The sequence below is a fragment of the Zonotrichia albicollis genome, chromosome 7 (assembly GCF_047830755.1).
Source record: "Zonotrichia albicollis isolate bZonAlb1 chromosome 7, bZonAlb1.hap1, whole genome shotgun sequence".
NCBI lineage: Eukaryota > Metazoa > Chordata > Aves > Passeriformes > Passerellidae > Zonotrichia > Zonotrichia albicollis.
Window position 1 is genome coordinate 47,458,025 of NC_133825.1, and position 12,720 is coordinate 47,470,744.

The window sequence follows — 12,720 nt, forward strand, 5'->3', positions numbered from 1 at the left end:
GAAGTGATCATCAGGTCAGGCTGGAGAAACTAAATCCTGTCTGGGTGGCTTCAGGATAGGTGTCAGCCCATCCTCTTTATTTTCTGTGGCTTGTGTTCATGTCAACTGTTGTTACACGACCTCCTGGCTGTATATCACAGTGACTTTTATAACTCTTAAGAGCACTAGACATTCTCCCTGGCAATGCTTGAAATTCTTTTCTTGTGGAGCTCATCACAGTGTTGAGGAGGAATAGAAAGCACAGCCTTCTGTCCTGGGGAAATGATTAGTGTGGAATTTTCACCAGGATAAAACGATGGTGAAGGAGGATTTCCAAACACTTGCTGAATTTCAGTGTAGAGATGGAGGCAGACAGATGAGTTTCAGTCCTGAAAGTTCACATGGCTGTGCTCCCAGGAATGGAGGGACTGTCTTCCTTACATTTGGCTGGATGTCATCTTCAGTGTAAATTTGAACTTTGACTGGATGTTTGATTCTTGCCCTTAAATGCAAAGGTTATAAACTTTCTGGTGAAACTTATCCTGTGTTTTTCACTTTCTGTGTTTAACATTGCTTTAGAGTGAGTCTTAATAATGGGGACAGGAGGGAGGGAGGGCTAAGAAGGTTTTGAAAGGATCTGTCTTTAAATTGAGATGTTGTAAAAACTTGTGTGACTCTTAATTTTAAACAAATAAGACTTTTAGGTAGCTCTTGATTGCCAATTCAAAAACAAGGTGGGGGGAGAAAAAAGGCACAATTATTTACTGGTAGCCTGTGGGATCTCAGCACCTCAGGACTGAGGTGCTGAGCCACCGAGACCACCCTTGGGGGGCTCGGGAGTCCTGGAATGTTCCAGAAGTGTCTGGTGGCTGGACTTTGATCCTACACAGGAGACGACACCTGTATGAGGACAGGAGGGTTTCACCGGGGTGAATGGTGAAGGGATTAGTTAATTAGAGGGTGAGACACAGGGTTTAGGATTTCTGTACAGGGGGGTTTAGAGAAGTAAGATGGAGGAATTGGGGCGTGTCCTGTCCTTCTTCTTCTTCTTCTTCTCCTCCATCTTCTGTGGTGATGGTGGCACTTTTGGATTGGTTATTACTAAAAGTGCACCGGGCAATAAGAATAAATGGTATTGGGGAAAAATGATAAATATTGTACACGTAACTTTGGGTATAAAGATAGGTGACTGTCCGGAGGGCAGCACAGTGTGCTCATGGCTGGCTGCTGAGCAGAGCTCTGTCGGGCCGAGAGAAAATCTTTTAGATAAACAATTAATAAACACAGAGACCGAAAGAAGAACTGAAGCCTCTTCTCGTCCTTTGATACGCGGGCTGCCCCAAGGCCACCCCGGGCCTTTCCAGGCCCTCCAAACAGCTGAAAACCGGACAGTAGCCCCCACTAATTTTTACTGCAATACAAAAAGATGAGCTCAACACTTCAGCAGAACCTCCAAAGCCAGCCCTGCCTCAGGTTCCCATTTTAGCCCTGCCCTGCCCTCTCCATGGCTGTGAGGAGCTGTTTGCAGCAGCAGCTGTGCTAGGAGGGGTTGCTATGCTACATGTGCACTTGAGTTTATGTGGGGCTATTTTTAACCTGTCACAAGGTGAGCTGTGCTTTTGCTTAAGTTGTCTTGCAGCAGTACACACCAAGAATTATTTATGTTCCTGGAAGAAAGGAGTTCCAGTTTTATTTTGAGACCTCGAGCAAATTGCTGTCTTTATTGCTAAAAATGGTGATGAGAAAAAGTGCAGTTCTTCTCAGAATCTGTGACATCAGGTGTTGGTTGTAGCTGAACAAAGTAGTATCAGCTTTTTGGTGCTTTTTCATTTTTTTTTTCTTTTTTTAATTGATATGAATAATTGATGTGTGTTAACTTAATCTGGGAGTACTGTATATGAGCAGTCCCATTCTCTGGGATGGGTTACATCAGTGCTGAGTAACATTTTGTGCAGTGAGTTCTTTTAATGCTAAGTTTTGAGAGCAGATGGTGGAATTTTTGCTCTGGTAAAAATAGACATCTGACTGTAACCTTTATTTCTGTCATGCAGAATCTTTTTTTCTTCAGTTTTAAGAAGAATTATCAAACATAAAAGGCAGCTTTTCTAATCTTGTTTTTTTGCTCATCACTGCACTATAGACCCTAAATTTTAGGGCTATTGTAATGTAGTGGTTGTGCTTGTAAATTCCTATGTTTAAACTTGTATTGCAAAGATTGACTTGTGTTAATTAGCAACAATTAGCTCTACTGCAAAGCGTGGCCTGTGTCAGTGCAGACCAAACCATGTTTTAAATGTGCTGTGCTTCTCTTTGGCCCAAACCCCAAGGTTTGTATCAAAACCCTTCCTTGTGGAGCAGCAGTTCTGAGCCTTCCCCTGTGCTTTCCTTGCCCACAGGTGTGTATTTGCCTTTGTTATGGGAACAGAGTTTTTGTTGGAAGAGTCCCATAGCTCTGGGCTACACGAGGGGCCATTTCTCCGCCCTGGTTGCCATGGAGAATGACGGCTATGGCAATCGAGGCGCTGGTGCTAATTTGAACACTGACGATGATGTTACTGTTACTTTTCTACCCTTGGTGGACAGCGAGAGGAAATTATTGCACATTCACTTCCTTTCTGCTCAAGAGGTAAGAAAGAAACACCTGGTGTGTGCTGGGGGCTTTGTCACAGCCAATCCCTGCAGCTCAGCAATCTCTGTAGCCCCCTGAGTTTTGGTGTCTGGAGAATTACAGGGAGTGTGCTGTTCTGGGTAATTAAGGCTGCTCCCTTCCCCATCATTCCAGGTGATGCTGAAAGGTATTTTCCCACAAATTTGATGCTTATTTAGAGTTCTGTAAATAGGATGGAACTTCATTGACCATGTAAATCACAGAAATGAATCACAGAATGTCCTGTGTTGGAAGAGACCCACAAGGGCCATCCAGTCCAACTCCTGGCCCTGCACAGGACACCCCAACAGTCCCACCCTGTGCCTGAGAGCACTGAATATCAGCATACCTAGAAAAGGACACAAAAATCAGGGGTTTGTCACTAAGGCAAGACTGAAATCTGCCTTTTGGGGTTTTTTTCCCTAAAAGATGAAACACAGATATTGGCCTAGAGTTGCAGCATTTCCCACCTTCTATTCTAATGAAACTCAACTCATTTTTGCTTTAATAACTATGATAAAGACATGAAATTACTTCCCTAAAGGGTGTGCATGGGTGAAGGGAGGGCTGGAAAACTGAAGTAATTGCAGAAAGTGGGCATTCTGTAAATAAAAGGAGAAAATTACGAGCTTCAGGTCTAGAAAGGGATGTTTCCTTAGCAAGTGATATTTGTTACATTTTACAAGAGAAAATATTTCACACTGAGAACTTACAAAAATGTGTTTGTAAAGCCAGAAAGCTCTGTTAGGACTTCCCTCCTTATATGTGGTGCCTACTGTAGAGAAATTGCTGCTTAAAAATAACTGCAGGCCGTACTGGAAATAGACATGTGAAAAATAGAGAGAGAGAGAGAGAGAAAGAGACAAAGAAAGAAGGATGGATGGATGGATGGATGGATGGATGGATGGATGGATGGATGGATGGATGGATGGATGGATGGAGAAGAAGAGCTGGAGAGTACTTCCAGAGCCTTTGGCTGAAAATGCAGTGGGCATCAGTTTTTTCCTTTTGTGGGTGTGATGCTTTGGGGTGGCTACCTAGAACAGAGGCGAGGTTAAGAGAATCTTAGACAAGATGAAGAGGATCTGGGAGCAGGGCCGGCACTGGGCGTGTGGGAATTCTCACTGCTGGTGTTTGTGTGCCCCAAAGATAGGCAACGAGGAGCAGCAGGAGAAGCTGCTGCGGGAGTGGCTGGACTGCTGCGTGACCGAGGGAGGGGTCCTGGTGGCCATGCAGAAGAGCTCCCGCCGGCGCAACCACCCGCTGGTCACCCAGATGGTGGAGAAGTGGCTGGACCGCTACCGCCAGATCCGGCCCTGCACGTCCCTGTCCGACGGCGAGGAGGACGAGGATGACGACGATGAGTGAGGGGGAATAAAGTGCAAATGAGCAGCGCAGAGTGTGTGCCCCCGAGTGAGCGTTGTGCTGTAGCAGTTGGGTGTGGAGCGACCCAGGTTAGGGGATACATGCTGGGAAGGATTCTCCGACGGCACGGGGAGAGGATGGAACGCTCATCCTGCTGCCCGGAGAGAGCCGAGTGGGCTGGACTACAGTTTGTATAAAAACACGAAAAAGAAACAAAAAACAGCTAATTTTATTATCAAGATGGAAAAGAAAAAAAAAAAACCAACCAAACCAAACCGACCCCATTTTTCTTTCTGACTGTAAATCTGTCTATAAATGTACCGCATGTGGTTGTGTAAGAGGTTGTGTAATAGGAAACGTATACCAGCATCTTAATTATTGCAGAGAAATTTTTCAACTAAGGGCACTTCTGAAAGCACATGTGAGCTGGATGGATATCTCCTCCCTCTGAGATTCTTTTACAGTAGAACCTGGTCTTCTCCATCACCTTTTAGATACTCTGACACATTTCCCTGAAAGGCCTTTTCCTGTGAAATCTCACTAGTGCCCAGGTCAGATTGTGAGAGGTTTTTTTTGTTTGCACAGATATCCACAGCAAGTCATAAGCAAAAATGCGTTTGTTATTTTACTAATATTTTAGTTATTGCTGTGCCCACGTAATAAAGCCTAAACTCTACAGAACAAACTGGAAGAGAAGCTAAATTTACATGGAGTGAAATGATTTGTTTCCTGAAAAAGCTTTTTTGGGGTTTTTTTTTGCCTTTTATTTTTTCTTCTAATAGTTAATAGATTCCTTTCAGTATACATAAGGATATTTATTCAGAGAAGTGACCTAAAAGATTTTATTCCTGTGAGCATACACTAAACAAAATTGTGTGAAATCTGAGAACTTGAACACAATTGAGAATTTAATCTTGTCAAAACTCAGTCTTGCTGTGTTACAAATTATATCATTTTTATCATTTATTCTTTGATCACTCAAACTTTGCTGCAAATGAAAAAACACCTTTTTAAAGGTTATTCCTCGGTCACTAAATCTAGTGAGAATCCACTTGGCAGTTCTAATTAAAAAGAAAGAATCTATGCTCAAGTTGTTTAAAAGCACTGTTATATATTTCTCAGTATGTAAACCTGGGAATTTCTTGCATGTTGATTGATGTGGCCATACTTAAACTTATGTAAGTTCCTAAGACTGTAAGTTCAGAGTATATTCTCCAGTAGAAATTTTATTATATTTGATAACTTTAGCCATGTAACCTGTAATGGATAAAGTTTATCTAAAAATCTCACTGAAACACTAAAGGTTAATGCCAGTTTTTACCTATACAGTGCAATTCAGGTTGTCTTGAAAAGCACTTTTGATGGTGTGGTGGTTGAATAAGAAATTTTGCAGTAGATGAAATTGTTTTAATTAGAATTTGGAAAGAAGCCCCATAGCACCTATTTTTATGTAGTTCAGAGCTATGGAAACCCTGAGGAAGTTGCTGCTTTTTCTTCCAAATGCTGCTTAGATGGTGTTGAAACGTGCACAACTCCTACAGAAACTTGGTGACGACACCGAAAGTAAAGAAATAATGAAGTACTGTATTAATTTTGCAATTCTCCCGTCCTAGATTCCACTGAGGTTTATTATGTCTTCACCTTTTTTGGCCATTAGATTTGCTCTGCTTGGTGCATGCCCAGATTTCCAGGGGAAGGATGGATGCTGCTGTGCCATGTGTGAGTGACCCAAATTCACCACCCAACCCCACGTGCTACAGGGGTTCTTCATGAGCACACGGTCCTGGTTCAAGTTCCCTTTCTAAATTGGGATTTGTTTTTTATCCTTACCTTGCAGTGAAATCCTTTTATACCTTGTCTAGCTGAGGGTGTAAAGCTTTTCTGTCAGGGAGCTGAATGCAGGGTAAGCTGGGATGAGGATTTCTGTGCCCTGAGCTGGTGTGCAGCCTGTGCTGGAGTGGTTTATGTGTCGTGCTGTGACCATGGTGGTCCTAGCTCAGCCAGCCTGAGGAGCTCTCAGTGGCCAAACCTGTAACTTGAGATCCCAGCTGCCCCGTGGACAGAAGGAAAAGCCCCTGGTTCCATGGGCTGCTCAAGGATGCTGTGGAGTTCTCACCTTGCACCCATGTTCTTCTGGCAGCGCTGTTTGTTTGGGGAAGCAAAGCTTGTCCCAAGGGGAGAATTAGCAATGTGCAATTCTGCCTTGAGCCACAGTGGCCCAGCTCTCCTGCCCTGCCCTCCTGGTGACCATGGGCAGCCTGCAGTGTGCCCCTGGCCCCAGCCCTGTGCTCAGTTCAGCTGATCTCACACGCACGCACCGATGAATTCCGCACTGCTCCGACAGGACAGTCCTGCTACTTTGGATCACTTGGCTTCCTTGATCATTGTTGTTTTGTTCTGATGTGCTGTACAATGGGCTGTTCAGCTTCACAAGCTTCACAGGCCCTTTGGGAGCTGGTGAAGTGTCTTTTCCAGAATCAGAGTAATCCAAACCTCCCGTACTGATGGATTAAAGAGCTGCAACCCCCGGCTTCGTGCTCGCACTGCAGTCAGTGTGTCAGTGGCTCCTCAATCACACACCTGAAAGTTTACAGGCACGGAGGTTCATCTGCACACACTCCCTTGCAGCTTGTCAGCAAGTTCTGCACTTTCAGCCATGAAAATGCATACAAAAAAAATTGGGTTTCTCAATGTTATTTTCCTCATATATTGCTCGCAGCAGCACATGCTTTCCTAGCAAAGAACTTAGCTTTTCATTGCTACCTCCTTTACAGCTGGTCAAGAGTTTTTTCTGGTTTTATTTATGACTTCCTCAGTGAAAATCCCTGTATTTCTTTTGTTTTTAATATATTAAAATTTAGTAATTCTGGATTCTTCCAAAGTTCTGCTGCATGGCTTATGGCAAATACCCCTGAGTTGCATTTCCTCCATTACCCAGGTTGGTTTGTGTGTGTGGAGACTTTAATTTCTGCTTTTGCCTTTTCTCCCTTTGATTCAGTAACTTCCCTAATACCTTTTTAAAAGGTTTTATTCTGTGTTTGTCACCTTGAAGCTGCTTGTTTTGACAGCTACTTTGACATCTTTGGAGTTCTCCCTGGAGAAAAAGATGATTATCCCAGGAGATAACCTGTCTGCTTTCCCTGAGTGGGACAACAGCAGCATGGCTCTGTCAGCCACAAACCTTCAGCAGCAACTGTTCATTTGCAATTTCTTTGCCCAGTAATTTTCCATTTGAGAGCTGCAGCTCCTGGTGCTCTGGCATCTCCCAGCTGTGATGATCTTCTTCCCCTTCCACGGCTCCAATCTTTGCATGTTTTGCTGGTGTTCTCCCTGCAGGCACTTGTAACCTTTGGGATGGCTTAACCTGTGTTCCTGTTGAGCTTGTGGCCCTTCTGACCTTGGTTTTGGCTGAAAGGGAAGCTGTGAGTTGGATGGAAGCTCCAGCATGTTGTGAGCTCAGAGTCACTGCTGGCACACGGATCCTGCGGCGCAGGGAGGGACCGGATTATCCAGAACAAAGTACCAGGGCTCGTTTATTTTTATAACAACTGAACCTTAACATCAATTCAGTGTTTTCCTATTGGTTTTGATGGTCATTTTGGTGTCTCCCAAATGCTAGCCCTGTTTTATCCCAGTTTCTCACAGAGGTCACGGATAATTCACTGCTGGGCTGTGCTGAGCACTGACAAGGAGCAATCACTCTGTAACAGGTGACCTCTTGTTTGGATGTTTGAAGCTGGTAACCAAGTTTTCAGTTTAATTTTAAGCAAACAAAATACAGAGTTTTGTAACTTGGGCACTTTGGTTTCAGCGTTTTTTAGTCCCCATCTAACTCCACGTGTGTGGCACTTGGACACAGCGGTAAAGAAGGGTGCAAACAAGAACAGCCAGGCCTCTTGCCCAGTGAGGCTCAAAGCCAGCAGCACCTCTTGAGCACTTTTTTGGCTTTATTTTCCAATGGTTTGATAATGCTTCAGCTCTTGAGAATGTACAGAAAATGTTGTTTTGAGTTGTAGCTGCCTTTGTACCTAGTGGAAACCCACAGTGATCTCTTCATCCCAGAATGGTCTGAGTGGGAAGGGACCTTCCCCTCCCACTGGACTGTAAAATGCACCAAGTGTGACCAGAATTATGTTTCTGTACCTTATGGTTACCTCTCAGTGTCTCCAAGCCCCAGATTGCAGCGAGAGCTCTTGCCTTTCAGAAATTATAGAAATTTTATCACTTTTTATTGAAAACTGCACTGAACGCTAAATGTCCACCTTTACAATAAACAAATACAGTAACGGTAACACACTAAACCAAAACATACTGATAGCCATTGGTTTCTTTTTTTGTCTGTTTGGGACAGCTCAAGATTTCTTTTTTTTTTTTTTTTTTTGTCACAGAAACAGGAATGTACCCATACAAAGGCTCAAAACAGGCCATCTTTAAAAACAAAAGGCGGTGATTCACAAAAGACTATGAATATAACATGTAACTAGTTGATACAAATCTAATAGGATTTGTTAAAATCAGTCACATCTAATAACACATCTTGAAGTGTTCTTGTATAAAATATCACGTGAAGAAAAGAAGACTTTTATCAATGTCTAAAAAAGTGGATTTTGTTCATAGACAGTCTGACAAGTTACCATAAAAAGTGTTTCCTGAGACATAAGGAAATGCAACATTATTCTTGAACCCTTTCCAGCTCAAGACTTTTTCCACTTGATAAAATAGCTGCAGATTTAAAACTGAGAAAATATATCTGAGTACAAATAGTGTGTGAAACTTAATACTTTCTTCTTTTATTTTTTCCTTTTTTTTTTTTCTTTTTTTTCTTTTATTTTTTCTTGCATCATTGCAGGGCGTAGGTGGATGCACAGCTACTTTATTCAGTGTATTGGGCAGAGAAGAGACTGGCAGTTTGGTTTTCCTTAGCCTGGGAGGGCAGTGGTCACTGCCAGGAGCCCTTTCTGCCCTTCCCATCCCACAGATCCCAGCTGGAATGGCTGGAACTCGGACCTGGCAGGAGAACTTCTGTTACACGGCACTGGCCACTGCAAAAAGGAGGAGGAGGAGTATTTTCTTTTTTTTTTTCTTCCACTTCTAAGCCAGGACTGCTGCCCCCTGTTAGGAGAGGTCACCAGATGCAAGAGAAAGGAGAGGGCTGGAGCCATACAATGGTTTCCTGTTAACTCTGTAAAGATGGCTTAATTCAGTGGCCTGGACACAGTGCAGGAGCCCTGTCCTTCCCAAGGAATTGAGGGGAGAAAGAAATTCATTTTTATTCATGTGATTGATGCACAGATGAAGGAAACTCAACACACAATAACAGAAGTTGCTCATTAATGTATCACATCCTATTTTCAGCACTGCAGGGAGCAGGTGACTTCTCCAGGGCTTCTCCCCAGTCTTGGCTGCTGTCGCTTTGTCGGGAACACTGGAACATCAATGATGCCTCTGTCCAAAATCAACATTACAAATTTCGTATCAAATTCTTCTCTTTTTAGTTCATGTATAACTTCTTTTCCAATGTCTCTTGGTCCTAAGTTTATTGAATGGTTTTTAAATTATCTGCTATTGCTCGTTGGGGTGTTCCCTGTTGTCGCCGTGTTTCGTGGGCTGGTTGGGCGATGGAGCTTGGGAAGGATGTGCCACTGTGGGGAGGTTGTGGGTGACAGGGATGCCGCCGGGAATGATGCCCTCCATGGCTGCTGGGATTCCTCCTGGTGCCACACTGACCATCCCAGGGGGATACCTGCCACAGGGGACACAGAGAGGCAGGTTTGTCACAGCACAGCTCGTCACACACCCCTCAGCCCACCACCACTGGAGGAAACACAGCAAGGACATCCCACATCCCTCCTGCAGCCAGGTCTGCTTTTCCTTTTAAGGTACAAGGGAGAGCTCAGAGTTAAACACCAACTGCTGTGCCTTGGGTAAGTGTCTTCTGCTACATCACTGGAACTGCAGCTTGTGCTGTGCCCTCACCATGGAGAGGCCCTTCTCCTTTGGAAATCTGGGTAAGGAACCATCTAGAATGTTCTCTGAAAGCCCAGATGCTGGTGTGCTGGCACCATCATCCCTGTGTGTGAATACCTTGAACACCTACACCTGGTTTGTAAATATTTCCTGGAGCTGCATCTTCCTTGTGGAACAGCAAAACTCAAAAGATGGTATCAGATCTAATGAGCTTTTCCAAGAGCAGGAGGAATTGCACACGTTTCAAGAAACAACAGTGAGTTTGATAAAGGAGAATATTAATTCTTTATTCAGCTGTGATGGGGGGGCAATGAGGACAAAACCATGTGGAGCTCTGTGGCCATGTGAGGCCTGAGGGCTCCCACTTCCCTGCAGCTCCACTGCCCTGAGGCAAGGTGGGTTGGGAAGGGAGAAGGGAATTTCACCTGCCTGTGAGGGTGGTGAGCTGAGCCAGCTTACAGGGAGGGGCTCCAGGGAGCTCAGCCAGGCTGCAGCTCCCTGCAGAGCCAGGTTCAGCTGGGAAGCCAAGGCTGTCCTTGGGTGCTGGCACTGCCCGCGCGTTTGGGAACAGGAGTGGGAACTGGGACAGCTTTTTCCAGGTCTGGATGTTCTGCTGCTCAGAGGGAGCCTTCACTGCCTGGGGCCTGCATGGCCCAGGAGCTGTCCTGGGCTCTGCTGCTGGGTAACTCTGGCCTGGCTCTGCCTGACATGACCTGATGTGCCCTGCAGGGCATTTTGTAGCTCAGAGTATTTTTGGCAGTGAGATACCCTGAATGAGCCCATGCTCCAGCTCCTTGAGCCTGATGTCTCCTACCAGCACACTTGGAGCCATCTAAACAGAGCAGTAAATAACCCTTAATCTCGGATTAGGTGGAAATTGGGTCACCTGACTACAGCCCTGTATTTGGAGCTTCTCCTGTGGCTCATTAACCTACCTGTGAGCTGGGCCTGGCTCACAGAGATTGCTCATGGACAGGAGCACCGAGCAGCTGCTGCATTCAGAACTCACATCCAGTTTGTGCGGGTGTCCTGCCACTTCCAGAGACACTGCCCAGTGATTCCCAGCCCATAGGGATGCGGCTGTGGGAAGGGAGGCTGCACCCACCCTTTGGAGTTGGCTCAGCCCCATCAGGAACCCCCGTGCTGTGAGTGCTGGTCCCCGGGGAGGGGGTGACAGCACCGGGTGCCCACCCTCGCTGTGCCAGCCCGGTGTTCCCGCTGTCCCTGTGTGTCCCTGCGTGTCCCGGTGCTCCCGTTCTCCCGCTCACCTGTACGTGGCACCATTGAGCTCGGGATGAATCGCCTGCTGGTCTATTACTGACCACGGGGCCGTCGTGACAAAGAATTCCTTGTTCACGCAGTTCCTTAGGCTCTCCGGGATGCGCCCTGCAGTGGCAGAGAAAGGTGAGGCTGTGCCGGCTTCATCACCCTCCAAAGAGCTGCAATGCTTAAAATTCCACTATGTCTGTCAGTGTAAGGGGTGGGAGGAAAAAATATGCCACATTCCTTGTTTCAGGAGGGTGTTTGGGCTGTCCCGAGGTGCAGGGTTGTTGACCAGTTTCCCACCCTCACTCCCAACACTTGGCTTTCAGAGGAGATGTTCCCTTGAGGATGACTTTCAGGACAAGAGAAGCACTCTTTAGCTGCAATATTGAGCCCACCACCTTGGAATTTGGTTTTGGAATGCAGTGCTGTGTCTGCACCACTGTGTGGGTTAGCACCAGGAACAGGAGCAGCTTCCTTATCCTGTTCTTCTTCCCAGTCACAGACACCAGTATTTGCCCATTCATTAAAAAAATAAAACTAACATAAAACTTGTCACCCAGCCACAACTGAACAGGGAACTTTGGGTTCTCAGCTCTTTTCCTGGGAAGCAGGCTGGGGTTAGATCCCTTTCCCCTGGGCAGGGTGAATCCTGTCTCTGCTCCTCCTGGCTCCCATTGCAGGCACCCAGAGCCAAGCCCAGCACGCCCGGGGCCGGTACCTGTGATCGCGCGTCGGATTTCGGTGGCAGCAGCTTCTCTCATCTCTAGGGACGCCTGCTCGCTGTACCAGGCTGTGTGTGGGGTGCAGATCAGGTTGGGAGCATCTTTCAATGGGCCTTGAGCAAAACTGGGAGCAGGGGAAAACAAAAAAAGAGATTAATAATGTTTGAAAACAGAATGAAAGATGAACAGCAAAAGGCTGTGGTCTGCCCTCTGCATATGCAACACTCCTTCCAAGGCCAGCCTGGATGGGGCTTAGATGAACCTGCCCATGGCAAAGAATTGGAACTAGATGAGCTTTAGGGTGCCTTCCAGCCCAAATCATTCTGTGATTCCCTGGCCTTACCAGCCAGCCCAAAATGGCCACAGAAGTGCTGGGGAGGAGGCACAGCTTCTGTGCAGGGCTCAGAAAATGCAGGCTTCTGAAAATGCACCAAAAAAGGGCTGAAACACCATCCCATGGGATGTTTGGGCTTAATGCTCTCATGGGAATAATGTTTGGGGTGTCTGTGGCAATGTGGGGATAAAGGGACAGGCTGTGGGTGATCCTAGGGGTGGCAGCGGGGTTGCCCTTGTGTAGGAGCAAACTTTCTGTTCTTAAAGTATTTCTGTGGTGAGAGAAGCTGCACCCTCAGTTACAACCCAGCCCTTCCCAGGCTGCAGGCAAAAATGCCCAGCACTGAGTGCAGTGAATTTGTACTCAAGGGCTAGTGAATGTTTTGGGGTTTTTCCTAAACACAGGTTGGGTTCTCGTTCCAAGCTCCCAGTGTCCCTTTG

At 46.0% G+C, this 12,720-nt stretch overlaps 2 protein-coding genes across 8 annotated transcripts in view; one reads left to right on the forward strand and one right to left on the reverse strand.

Annotated features, from left to right (window-relative positions):
* Positions 1-6,862, forward strand: part of ZRANB1 (zinc finger RANBP2-type containing 1) — a 44,644-nt gene extending 37,782 nt beyond the window's left edge. For all 4 annotated transcript variants that reach the window (XM_074545375.1, XM_074545374.1, XM_074545376.1 and 1 more), the window contains exons 10-11: positions 2,376-2,605; positions 3,776-6,862. In XM_074545375.1, coding sequence (XP_074401476.1) covers positions 2,376-2,605; positions 3,776-3,994 — 449 coding nt within the window. In that variant the 3' untranslated portion in view covers positions 3,995-6,862. The remainder of the gene's footprint in view (positions 1-2,375; positions 2,606-3,775) is intronic.
* Positions 2,422-12,720, reverse strand: part of CTBP2 (C-terminal binding protein 2) — a 138,282-nt gene continuing 127,983 nt past the window's right edge. For all 4 annotated transcript variants that reach the window (XM_074545378.1, XM_074545379.1, XM_005490869.4 and 1 more), the window contains 3 exons: positions 11,943-12,070; positions 11,227-11,344; positions 2,422-9,734 (listed from right to left, as the gene is read on the reverse strand). In XM_074545378.1, coding sequence (XP_074401479.1) covers positions 9,554-9,734; positions 11,227-11,344; positions 11,943-12,070 — 427 coding nt within the window. In that variant the 3' untranslated portion in view covers positions 2,422-9,553. The remainder of the gene's footprint in view (positions 9,735-11,226; positions 11,345-11,942; positions 12,071-12,720) is intronic.